This window comes from Momordica charantia (genome assembly GCF_013281855.1).
Source record: "Momordica charantia cultivar OHB3-1 chromosome 3 unlocalized genomic scaffold, Mcharantia_2.0 BLBB01000003.1, whole genome shotgun sequence".
NCBI classification, from domain to species: Eukaryota; Viridiplantae; Streptophyta; class Magnoliopsida; order Cucurbitales; family Cucurbitaceae; genus Momordica; species Momordica charantia.
In genome coordinates, this window is record NW_028275161.1 from 9,998,462 (window position 1) to 10,010,692 (window position 12,231).

The window sequence follows — 12,231 nt, forward strand, 5'->3', positions numbered from 1 at the left end:
CTGGAATATGTTAAAAGAAGGCTTTTGGAGAATGGTTGGGAGATGTTGTTTGCCCCAACTACGCGTGTATTCGAGGTCTTGGTCAAAGAGTTTTATGCTGCCATCAACCCCAATCGAGGAGATATAGTAAGATTGCCGGGTAAAGTGGTAAAATTCTCGCCTTCCATTATTAACACTCACTATGGTTTGTTAGATGTATTTAATGCAATAGGTAATGAAGTTTTGGTGCATCCATCGGACGAGCAAGTGGAGGAGGCGGGGAGACTCATTTGTAGGCCACACAAGACATGTGATAAGCGCCAAGGTTGCTCGTGTTTACAAAGCTAGAGGTCCTTCTAGGATCCTTGCAAACATTCACAAAAACGACTAACTTACCGAATGATTCCAACCAAGAGTAAAGTTAGAAGATGAATCACTCTTAGATCGGACTTAGAATCTACGATAGACACTCCTAGATCCTAAGACGACTCACTCCAGAATTAGCTTGATCGAGACTAATCCAATGAATCGGTTTAACATCAAACCTAAAGCAAGATTTGAAAGAAGCAACACCAAAAGTGTTAAGGAACAAAACTTCTTGAATTTCCATATGTTTTTTTCTTAAGTTCTCCATAACAAGAGCATTACAAGCCTTTAAATAGGCCAAATGGTCGTTCAACATAAGAACACCAAAAGTTTTTCAAAATACTACTTAATGCAAATTGTAGAAAATAAGACATGCAAATTAAAACTTGATTGCACATCATTCTAGACACTTAAATGCGGATCAGAAAACGTAGTCATGCTTCAAATGGTCTTATCTATGTGCTGTAGGAGGCGCTTCACATTTGGATATGGTTTGACAACTTTTGACTTCACAAACTCCAAAGAGGTGCAATCTGCAAAGGCACCTGTTCACGAATCTGCACACTTTTTTTGTCCTCCGTGCCATCTCTCAAAATAGACAACTTTTCCCGTGCCATCTTTGCTCATTTTTCTTCTTGACTCATTGAAGTAACATTATGAATAAATTCGGGCTCAAAACTCTTTGTTGGTTCTTGTGCATTAACAAGCTTTTGAAGGTGCAATGTGAAAGCCTCTTGAATCTTCCTTGCCTTTCTTGTAATAATTGCTCCTTTGATATATGTAATTGGTCACAAATGGATTCGTATCAACATGTACCGTTTCAACAATAGGGAAGCTTTCCTTAAAGCCCCTTGACATCAATGAACAAGCAACGGTATGGACGTACGTGGTGAAGAACCGAATGATCCCCACTTCTCACGATTCCTCCATTAAGTGCAATAGGGCGATGATGGTCTACATCCTGATGAACGGTATTGAGTTCAATTTTGGCAAACCCATAAGAAATGAGATACGAAGTTGCCCGGAGAAAATGGTTGGTCCCCTTGTTTTTCCTAGACTAATAATTGAGTTATGCTTGCAGGCAGGAGCAGAGGCCAATGATACGGATGTAGTAACGCCCAAGAAGCCGGTAACATCCCTACGGCGAGTTTGAGGATATTCGATTGTTAGAGAGGAAGACTTTTCCATTACCGCCGCGGATTCCGAGACCCGATGAGTGGTGACTAGGGAGCAATATGACGAGCTTAAGCTTCTCTTGGTTACTCAATGTGGCACATGTGAATTTCTTAAGAAGATATACGGTGATGAAGCACCTTCTTTCCCCGATGAGCTTGCAGCCGACTTACCATCTTCTTCCCGTCTTCCTACCGATTCCACCGGCAATGAATCTTCCGATGATTGTTAAGGGAGTATCTCCCTCTAATCGCTTTGATATTTGGATCTTAATTTTGTATGTTAGGTTGTTTAGTATAGGTTGTTTAGATTAGTTTGCATGTTAAGTTGTATAGGTCTTTTTTGTTCTTTCTAGTTTGCATGATAGGTTGTTTAGCTTAGTTCTACGTTAGTTGTTGGGATGTTGTGCAGTTAGGAATGCATATAAGTTGTGTTTTTGCATGTGTTTAAAGTTCAAGCTTGCATGCTTCCTTGTTCTAGCTACTAGATTGTCCTTAGCTTATTCAATGTATTTTTCTAAACTCTCAACATGTTCATCTTTTTAATGAAATGCTTTCCTTTGTTCTTTGTTTTTGTATCATGTTGATGGAGTTAATTAAGGGCATGAATAGGTTAGATATCCTAGTTTCATGATCAAGCCATGAGTCATTTCCCATTTCTTGTTTTGGTTATAAAACTGTGTTCGGCTTCTTTTTATTTTGAAACCTAAACTTTTTCATTGCTTTGGAAGTCCTTGTCGTTTTTGTGCAAAAATTTTGCATCTCTTAAAATTTCTTTCCCAGTGAGGACACTGTTTCCCTTAAGTTTAGGGGGGACAGTTTGTGTCTTTTTATTTCTAGAAAGAAAATGCTTTTATGTTTCGAAAAAGAGTCAGAAAGAAAATGCAAGCAATAAAAAATAGTCTTATTAAAAACAAAAGTCATATGCAAGAAAATTTTTTGAAGAAAAAAAGTATGAAAAAGAGTACAAAATAAGAACAAACAAGTAAAAAAAGAATCTTGAGAGAAAATAAGAGTGGGGGAAAGAAGAGAAAAATAAAAGTGAGAGAAAGACAGGAGTGGTAAAAAACACAAGCGGCAAGAAAACGCATTTACTTTTTCACGAGTCCCCACTATAGACATTCATTTATCTTTAAATGGGTGGCGTTAGCATCTTGGAGGGTAGTAGCCTACATATTAAGGTGACTTCGTGAAACCCATTGTTGACATCATTTTATGACGGGTTGCTACCTGACAAGTTTCTATGAGTGGTTGTGGTTGGAAATCGATGTTAGTGTGTGGAAAACCTCAGGGGCTAGTAGTCGGTCCACATGTCTTTTTGATGTAAAACGTTTTGAATAAAAATGGAACTGTGCATATTCCTTGGTTTTGTAAAAAGTTTTGTATTTTAGAAAAAAGGAGATTTAGAATCATTTTTATCTTCAAAACAAATGATGGTTTATGGTATGTTGGCTTGAGATTAAAGTTAGGACGTTTAGCTTGTGGAGCCTTTCCTGAGACGTATATGATTAATTTACTTAGAATCTTTTGGTTGTTGCTCATTCATCTTTCTAGCATGTTGATTGTTTTAGATTGGCTGTTGTTGTTTTTGCTTGAGGACAAACAAATGGTTAAGTTTGGGGGTGTGTTAGGGTTGACTTTTTACTACAGAAACATGTGTTGGTAGGCTTGTTTGACCATGATTTTGACCCCTTTCCCATCATTAATTGCCAAAAAGAATTACATATTCTTAATGTAGAACATGCATAAAACATTTCTGCATAAAAGTCAAACTATGGCACTTTAGGAAAAATATGAGAAAAATGCGGTCAAAGTTGAAAGAAAATAACAATTTGTTGTTTTTGTAGGAATTGCACATGGCGCAATTTTGAAGGGTAACTTTGGCAAAACGTGCATTTTGATTAATGAGGGGCAAGAAGGACATTTCCAATGTATTTGAATCAAAGTATAACCATGAGTCTAAGTCAAATGGGAGTGGTTAGGTGTATCTTAACTCATTTCGACCTAAAAAGGTTGGAAGTTCAACAACTCCAATGGCCTATATAAGAAAGTCATCCCTCCAGCAGCAAATCATCCCTTCCAAGCTCGTTTTCAGCTTCATTTACTTACTCGTTTGTTGAAGAACTCGTTCATATGCTTTAGATTCAAGTTTTAGTTGTTATTTCCTTGTATTTTCATACTTTTGCTTACCGTATTGCCTTTAATTAGAGTTCTATTTTTTGTTCTGCATTTATTTTGTTCTTCTTAAGTTCTCTAGCAAGTCTATACTCCCCTCACGCTCGAAAGAGAAGAGGGTCAATCTAGAACTCATTGTACGACTCGTTTATTCGTTTTAATTCAATGAAAAATACTTCCTTTATGTTTTCGTGCATTTTATTTCATTTAAAGTTGTTCTAAATTAGTTATCAACCTCTTTGTGGAATGCCTTAGTCAAAATGATTTGATTTTCAACAAGCTCGGGATTTGCCCAGAATTACACATAGCACTTTTTTTGGGTTGGTTTCTAAAAACTTCTCCTTACGTCTTTTTTTCCATTTGGCCAGTGGGAACTTGATTTATACACTAAAGCCCAACCCTGAGAATTGTGAGTTAGGTAAAATAATACGAAACCAATATGGGATGTGACTTAGACATAACCACATAAAATATGGTTCTAGACATAGGCCCTCTAACCCATAAAGCAAATGAGTTGATAAATATTCTCTATGATTGTAATCACACATGTACATATGATTGTAGGTTAGCCTAGCCTCTACAGCAACCAAAAAGCGGTAGTGAAAGAATAGAACTCAGTTTCCCAAGAAAAGCTAGGATTGCCCCTCGTGCATTTTCCCAACAAACTGTGGTTTCCATGTTTTGCACCAAAACTAAGGTAAGAAGCAATAAGATTGTGTTTTATTAAATTGCTTGATAGTCAAAACCCCAAACAACAACATTTCATCACTACTTTCTTCATAAACCACAATTGCATATTTGAACCATTCACTTTTTAAAAATTGTTTTGAAAGCAACAAGTCCATGATGATTCGACCTTGTATTACTTCCGAGTATTACTTGTGACCGTGTACGCCTACACGAGTCTCTAATCTTTTGAAAGTAGAGAAAAGTCCCAACAATTAGACACTTGTACAAGTGCACACGGTCAAAAGTAATACTTGGATGTAATCCAAGATCGAATCCTCAGGGACTTGTTGCTTTTCAAAATCAAGTAATATCGTGAAATGATTTAAATATGCAATTATGGTTTATGGAGAAAATAGTGATGCAATGTTGTTGTTTGGGGTTTTAATTATCAAGCAATGAAATAAAACTCAACCTCTTTGCTTGTTAGCTTAGTTTTTATGCAAAACATGGAAAATACACTTTGTTGGGAAAATGCACCAGGGGCAATTCTAGCTTTTCTTGGGAATCTGAGTTCTTCTCTTTCACTACTGCTTTTGGTTGCTGCAGAAGCTAGGGTAACATACAATCATATGTCTATGTGTGATTATAATCCTATGGAATATTTATCAACACATTTGCTTTATGGGTCAGAAGGCCTATGCTGGGATCATATTTTATACGCTTATGTCTAAGTCACATCCCATATTGGTTTCCTATTATTTTACCTAACTCACCCTTCTCAGGGGTGGACTTTAGTGTATAAATCAAGTTCCCACTGGCCAAATGGAGAAAAGACGTAAAAATAAGTTTTTAGAAACCAATCCAAAAAAGTGTCATGTTCAATTCTAGGCAAATCCCGAGCGTGTTGAAAATCAAATCATTTTGACTAACGCATTCCAGAACGAGGTTGATAACAAATTTAGAACATTTTTAAAGGAAAGAAAATGCACAAAAACATAAAGGAAGTATTTTTCATTGAATTAAAACGAATAACGAGTCGTACAATGAGTTCTAGCATGACCCTCTTCTCTCTCGAGCGTGAGGGGAGTGTAAACTCGCTAAAGAACTTAAGAAGAACAAAATAAATGCAGAGAAAAAGATAGAACTTTAATTAAAGGCAATATGGTAAGCAAAAGTACGAAAAAACAAGGAAATACCGAACGAGTGCTATAACGAAGGAGAGAGTAAATGAAGCTGAAAACGAACTTTGAAGGGATGATTTGATGCTGGAGAGATGACTTTCTTATATAGGCCCTTGGAGTTGTTGAACTTCTCACCTCTTTAGCTGAAAATGAGTTGAGATACATCTAACACTCCTATTTTACTTAGACTCACTGTTACAACTTGATTCAACACATAGGAAATGTCCTCCTTGCCGCTCATTAATCAAAACGCATGTTTTGCCAAAGTTGGTGTCCAAAATTGCGCCAGGCGCAATTCTTTTAAAACAGAAAACTGTTATTTTCTTTCGGTTTTGACCGCATTTTTCTCATATTTTTCCTAAAGTACCATAGTTTGACTTTTATGCAGAAATGTTCAATGCATGTTCTACTTTCAGAATATGTAATCCTTTTTGGCAAATAATGATAGGAAAGGGGTCAAAATTGTGGTCAAACAAATCTACTGACACATGTTTGTGCAGTAAAAAGTCAACCCTAACAGACACACAGTTGCACTCTTCTCATTGTAGAATATTATGTGTCCATGGATTTTGACCATTAACAGTAAGTCAATCCTTCCCGAGTGTTCGTAAGCACAACTAGGTCAAATTACCGTTTTACCCCTGTGTTACATTTTAGACCATAATTACCGCTGATTCTCTAATGAACAACCCGATTATGGTCCAACAAATAACCGGAAGTCCCTCTCGGACCAGTGAGAGGGTAGGGCCCCTTGTTCAAGTCCCGAAATCAGCACTTAAGAGAACACTCATCTACTTACCCTAAAGTAGAGAATGAGTGAATTCCATCTTGTGTAGTTATATTCCCAGCTTCCCACTCGGTCTCGTCCCCAAAATGGTAGGAATATTGAGTCGGCGGTTCGGGCCACTCTCACCCATACAAATGAAAGGACGAGCTTTAACAAGCATGACTATATAAGTCACTCAGGATTGAGATCGAGTTACCTAGTCATCCTATTGAAATATTAATCTATTAGCTAACGGTGTTACTGCTAAAGATTAATTATTTCGCAGTCCAGTCTTATACAAACTCATTGTATAGGATACCCCCACTCGCATGTCTCCACACGAAAGACCCTGGGGGTGAGGGAGCAGCGGATCCAAATGTTCCCTCGGTAGTTCCTAGAGGGCTAGCACCCCCGGGCCCTCAGGCAGCTCCTCAGGGAGTTCCCCAGGTGAATCCCCAGGTGGCGTTGCTAGCTGAGGCATTGCAAGTACTGCTGGATAATGCGAACGGAGCCGGTGGAGCTCAAGTGCAGCAGCCTCGCCGGGCACAACTTCCGCAAGATGAGGTTCAGTTTATCAGAGATTTCAAACGCTTTGGGCCACCCGTGTTCAACGGGGTGAGTGAGAGGCCTACTGCGGCCGAGGAATGGGTCAGGGAGTTGGAAGCCCTTTATGTGTAAAGGGATGCTCCGACGATTTCAAGGTCCGGGGAGCAGTGTTTATGCTTCGGGGAGAATCAGTTAATTGGTGGGAGTCGGTGGCGGCAGCGGAGGATCACGCCAACGTACCCGTCACATGGGCAAGATTTAAGGACGTACTTTATGAGTATTACTTCCCCGTGACTGCCAGGAATGAAAAACGGGCAGAGTTTCTCCGTCTCACTCAAGGGAGCCTAACTGTGGCCCAATACGAGAGAAAGTTCATTGAGCTGTCCCGTTTTGGAATGCAATATATTCCTACTGAGCAATTAAAGATTGACAAGTTCATTGACGGTTTGCGTAGGGAGATCAAGGGGCTACTTGTTCTGAAGGAACCAACTACATATGCAGCGGCAGTAAGGTGTGCGTTGGTTATGGACAAATGTCTCGAGGAGCCTCAGTCTCAGCAGGTGATAGGCTCCAGCTCGGGGGTCAAGAGGAAATTTGCATCGTTCTCCTCCAGTCAACCCTCAAGAGGACACCAGCATCATGTGCAAAGGCAGACTGCTCCTCCGGTGTGCCCCTCTTGTAAGAGGAGCCATGCTGGGCCATGTTGGTTGGGAAAAAGAATATGTTACAGGTGCAAGAAGGAAGGACATTTTGCAAGGGAGTGTCCGATGACCGGCTCGAATACCCAAGCTTTAGGCCAGAGGATCCCTGCGACAACGGCAACTCAAGGTGGGATCCATAGGGCGCGCGTCTTCGCTCTCACCAGGGGGGATGTTGAGCATGCCGAGGCGGTGGTCACAGGTACATTCTCTTTGCGAGTCTTGAGTTGTGTGTAAATGCTTGTGCTTTATTGTATGCGTGTTACTTTTGCAGGGACTGTTTTAGTGCTTAGTATGCCTGCTTACGCATTATTTGACTCTGGATCTAGTCATTCTTTCATTGCTTCTACCTTTCTTTGACACGCGGACCTAGAGCTAGAATCGTTAGGCTTTTTGTTGTCGGTATCCACATCGTCAGGATCTGTGTTGGTCACTAGTCAAGTGGTGAAAGGAGGCCAACTCTCTTTCGATGGTCAGACCTTGGAGGCGAAGTTAATCCAACTGGATATGCAGAATTTCGATGTGATTCTAGGCATAGATTGGTTAGCTGCTAACCGGGCTAATATTGATTGCTCGAAGAAGGAAGTTAACTTTCGTTTGCCCTCCGGACAAAACTTTACCTTTAAAGGAGTCAAGGCCGGGGTCCCGAGGGTGGTGTCGGCATTGAAGGCCAGCCATCTTCTCCAGCGTGGTGCCTGGGCCTATTTGGCTAGCATTGTGGATGCAAGGAAGGTTGTGCCGAGCATTGAGGCGGTTCGTGTGGTTAATGAGTTCACTGACGTGTTCCCTGAGGACCTCCCCGGCTTGCCTCCGTCTCGCGAAGTGGACTTTTGTATAGAGTTGCTGCCAGAAATGGCTCCCATCTCGAAAGCACCTTATTCAATGGCTCTGGCAGAGTTGAAAGAGCTGAAGCTACAGATGGAAGAATTACTCGACAAGGGTTTATGCGACTTTGTATAGATTACAGGGAACTAAACAAAGTTACGGTTAAGAATAAGTATCCCCTACCACGTATTCATGACCTTTTTTATCAGCTTCAGGGAGCGAAAGTGTTCTCGAAGATAGACTTGCGTTCGAGGTACCACCAGTTAAGGCTAAAAGAGGCCGACATTCCAAAGACAGCGTTCAGAACAAGGTATGGGCACTATGAGTTTATCGTGATGTCTTTTGGACTCACAAATGCTCCGGTAGCCTTTATGGATCTACTGAATCGGGTCGGGTCTTTAGGGATTATTTAGATTCATTTGTCATTGTGTTTATCGATGACATCCTGATATACTCCAAGACTGAGAAGTGTCACGAGGAGCATCTCAGACATGTTTTGACTACACTACAAGAAAATAAGTTGTATGCAAAGTTTTCAAAGTGTGAGTTCTGGCTAGACAAAGTGGCTTTCCTAGGTCACACGGTCACCAGGGAGGTATTGCAGTAGACCCCGCCAAGGTAGAGGTTGTTAGCAATTGGCCAAGACCTAGTTCAGTTACAGAGATTCGTAGTTTCCTCGGCTTGGCTGGTTACTACAGGAAGTTCATCCAGAATTTCTCTCGGATAGCGGCACCGTTGACGCAGTTGACTCGTAAGAATGCTACCTTCACTTGGAACAGCGAGTGTGACGAGACTTTTCAATAACTAAAGAAGCGTTTGGTGTCTGCACTGGTGTTAACTGTACCCGATGGGACGGGAGGTCTGGTGGTTTACAGCGACGCCTCGCGAAAGGGCTTGGGATGTGTGCTGATACAACATGGGAAGGTTATAGCTTATGCTTCTCGACAGCTGAAGGTGCATGAGCTTAACTACCCCACTCATGACTTAGAACTAGCAGCAGTGGTCTTCGCCTTAAAGTTATGGAGGCACTGCCTTTACGGAGAAAGAATTCAGGTCTTCACGGATCATCAGAGTTTGAAGTACCTTTTCACTCAGAAGGAGCTTAACTTAAGACAGAGACGGTGGCTAGAGTTGGTGAAGGACTATGATTGTGAGATTAGTTACCATCCGGGTAAAGCAAACGTGGTGGCCGATGCTCTTAGTAGAAAGGCGGCAAGTGTGGCATCTCTTGTAGCGGCCTGCAGTCCAATGCACAGTGAGTTGGAACGCTTGAAGGTGGAGCTGACAGTAGATGATGTCTCTGCGTTGTTGGCTCGACTCTCAATTGGACCTAGCTTGAGACAGAGGATCATTGTTGCCCAAAAGGAAGATCCTAGCTTGGCCAAAGGCTTTAGTATGGTGGGCCATGTAGATTTCACTCTTTCGGGTGAGGTAGCTTTGCTTTTTCGCGGAAGGTTGTGTGTGCCAAAAGAATATTCTTTGAGGAAGGACTTACTGGGAGAGGCACACAATGCTCCATACTCGGTCCATCCAGGAAGCACCAAAATGTACCAAGACCTTAAGAAACATTATTGGTAGCACAACATGAAGAGAGAAATAGCTCAGTTTGTTAGCAAGTGTTTGACATGCCAACAGGTAAAGGCTTCAAGACAGAGACCTACTGGATTGCTGCAACCTTTGAGCATACCAGTTTGGAAGTGGGACGATGTGGCTATGGACTTCATTACAGGACTACTGATATGAACCAAGGAGCTACCGTTGTTATGCCTCATGGACCGATTACAAGATCGAGAGCTAGGAAACTTCAACAAGCTTTGCTACTTCGTGTCCAAGCGTTCTTGAACTCGACAAGAGAAATAAAGGAAGATGTGCAAGAAGTTAGAACTATGCACTTCAATTTGGTGCAAGTTATGCATTTTTAAGTGTTTTTATGGCAAGTTAAAGTCCACTTGGTCAAGGTCAAAGTCAACTCCATCAAGACAAGTCAAAGTCAACTCATTCAATTCAAAAACCAAGTCAAACACTCACATCCCTCATTATGGACGGGATTGCAATTATTTTGGTTGGCTTTCCATGTTCTTAACCTTTTCATTTGCTTGTCTTTTCATTTGGTTTCTCATATGCCTCTCGATTTCTAAGTTTAGAATCAGCACTCTTACTATCCGTTTTCCATGTAGAAGATGAATGGGAAAAGGGCTTAGTAGAATACCTTTGAGATCGCCTTTGGAGCTGCTTCTCAATTTTGATGGCAAGGTGCAACATCTCTTCGATGTTAAAGTAAGGTTGTAGATCAACCTTATCCGCAATCTCCTTGTTTAAGCCATTAAGAAACCGTGCCATGAGATTCTCCATGTCCTCTTCAAGATCCAGCCGATTCATCAACGTATCCATCTCCTTGTAATAGTCCTCCACAGACTTACTACCTTGTCTCAACACTTGGAGCTTTTGCGCTGTGTCCCTGTGGAAATGTCTAGGAACAAATCGCCTCCTCAACAACTCCTTGAACTCATACCATGAATCGATTGGCGCCTCAAGGTTTCGTCTCCTAATTGACATTAATTTGTCCCACCATGTTACTGCATAATCTTTGAATTGAGCAAGACATAGTCGTACCTTCTTTTCTTCACTGAAATTATGGCAATCAAACACGAACTCCACTTCTTTCTCCCATTGAATGTACGCTTCCGGATCAGTCTTACCATAGAACTTCGGAAGTTTTAATTTTAGTTGATATGAACCAAGGAGCTACCGTTGTTATGCCTCATGGACCGATTCCTAGCTCTCGATCTTGTAATCGGTCCATGAGGCATAACAACGGTAGCTCCTTGGTTCATATCATCTACCAAGGACGGTTAAGGGATTTACTGTGATTTGGGTAGTTGTAGATCGTTTGACCAAGTCTGCTCACTTTATTCCCAGCAAGGCCACATATACAGTAGAAAAATGGGCGGAACTGTATTTGCAGGAAATTGTCGGGCTACATGGTATACCGGTATCTATAGTGTCCGATCGCGACCCGCATTTCACTTCGACTTTTTGGCGGAGTTTACACAAGTCCCTTGGCACTAAGTTGGATTTTAGCACAGCGTTTCACCCCCAAACCGATGGTCAGACGGAGCGTGTGATCCATTCAGAAGATCAGGGGAAGGATGCAAATTGCACAGAGCCGTCAAAAGAGTTATGCAGACGCCAGGCGTAGGGAGCTCGAGTTTGTGGTAGGTGAGCAGGTGTTTCTTCGTGTGTCACCCATGAAGGGAATTTTACAATTTGGGAAGAAGGGGAAGCTCAGTGCAAGGTTCATTGGGCCTTATGAAATTTTGGAACGTATCGGCCCAGTCGCGTATAGGTTGGCTTTGCCACCATCGTTGGTAGCGGTTCACAATGTGTTTCACGTGTCCATGCTGAGGAGGTACATTCATGACCCTTCGCACGTTTTGGACCCTGAACCATTACAACTAGATGAGTCCTTGTGCTACGAAAAGGTACCTGTTAAAATTTTGGCAAAAGAAACCAAGTTGTTAAAGAACCGGACGATTCTCTTGGTTAAGGTTTTGTAGAGAAACCACCAAGTGGAAGAAGGTACTTGGGAGCGGGAGGACGATATCAAGGCGAGATACCCTGAACTGTTGGAACAGTCAACTTTCGGGGACGAAAGTTTTTGAAGGAGGGAAGTCTGTAACGCCCCGAGTCCCTCAGGTTAGTTAGTCTTGAATCAGGAGATTTTTCATTTAATTTTTAAATTAATTGTTAATTGAATTTATACATATTTATCGGGCTCTAACCTCCAATTAAATTTATATTTACCGGACTCCGTGTGGTGGGCCTTGTTTTAAGATGGGATGGATTTCTTTTCT

The 12,231-nt window shown here is 41.4% G+C and overlaps 1 protein-coding gene across 1 annotated transcript; it reads left to right on the forward strand.

The window, feature by feature from the left end:
• Positions 1 to 7,027: 7,027 nt before the first annotated feature.
• On the forward strand, positions 7,028 to 9,955 carry LOC148212339 (uncharacterized). The gene is made up of 5 exons (XM_088122190.1): positions 7,028 to 7,754; positions 7,827 to 7,880; positions 7,971 to 8,492; positions 8,587 to 8,687; positions 9,188 to 9,955. Exons 1-5 carry the CDS (start codon positions 7,028 to 7,030, stop codon positions 9,953 to 9,955), a joined length of 2,172 nt encoding a protein of 723 aa, XP_087978316.1.
• The last annotated feature ends 2,276 nt before the right edge of the window (positions 9,956 to 12,231 follow it).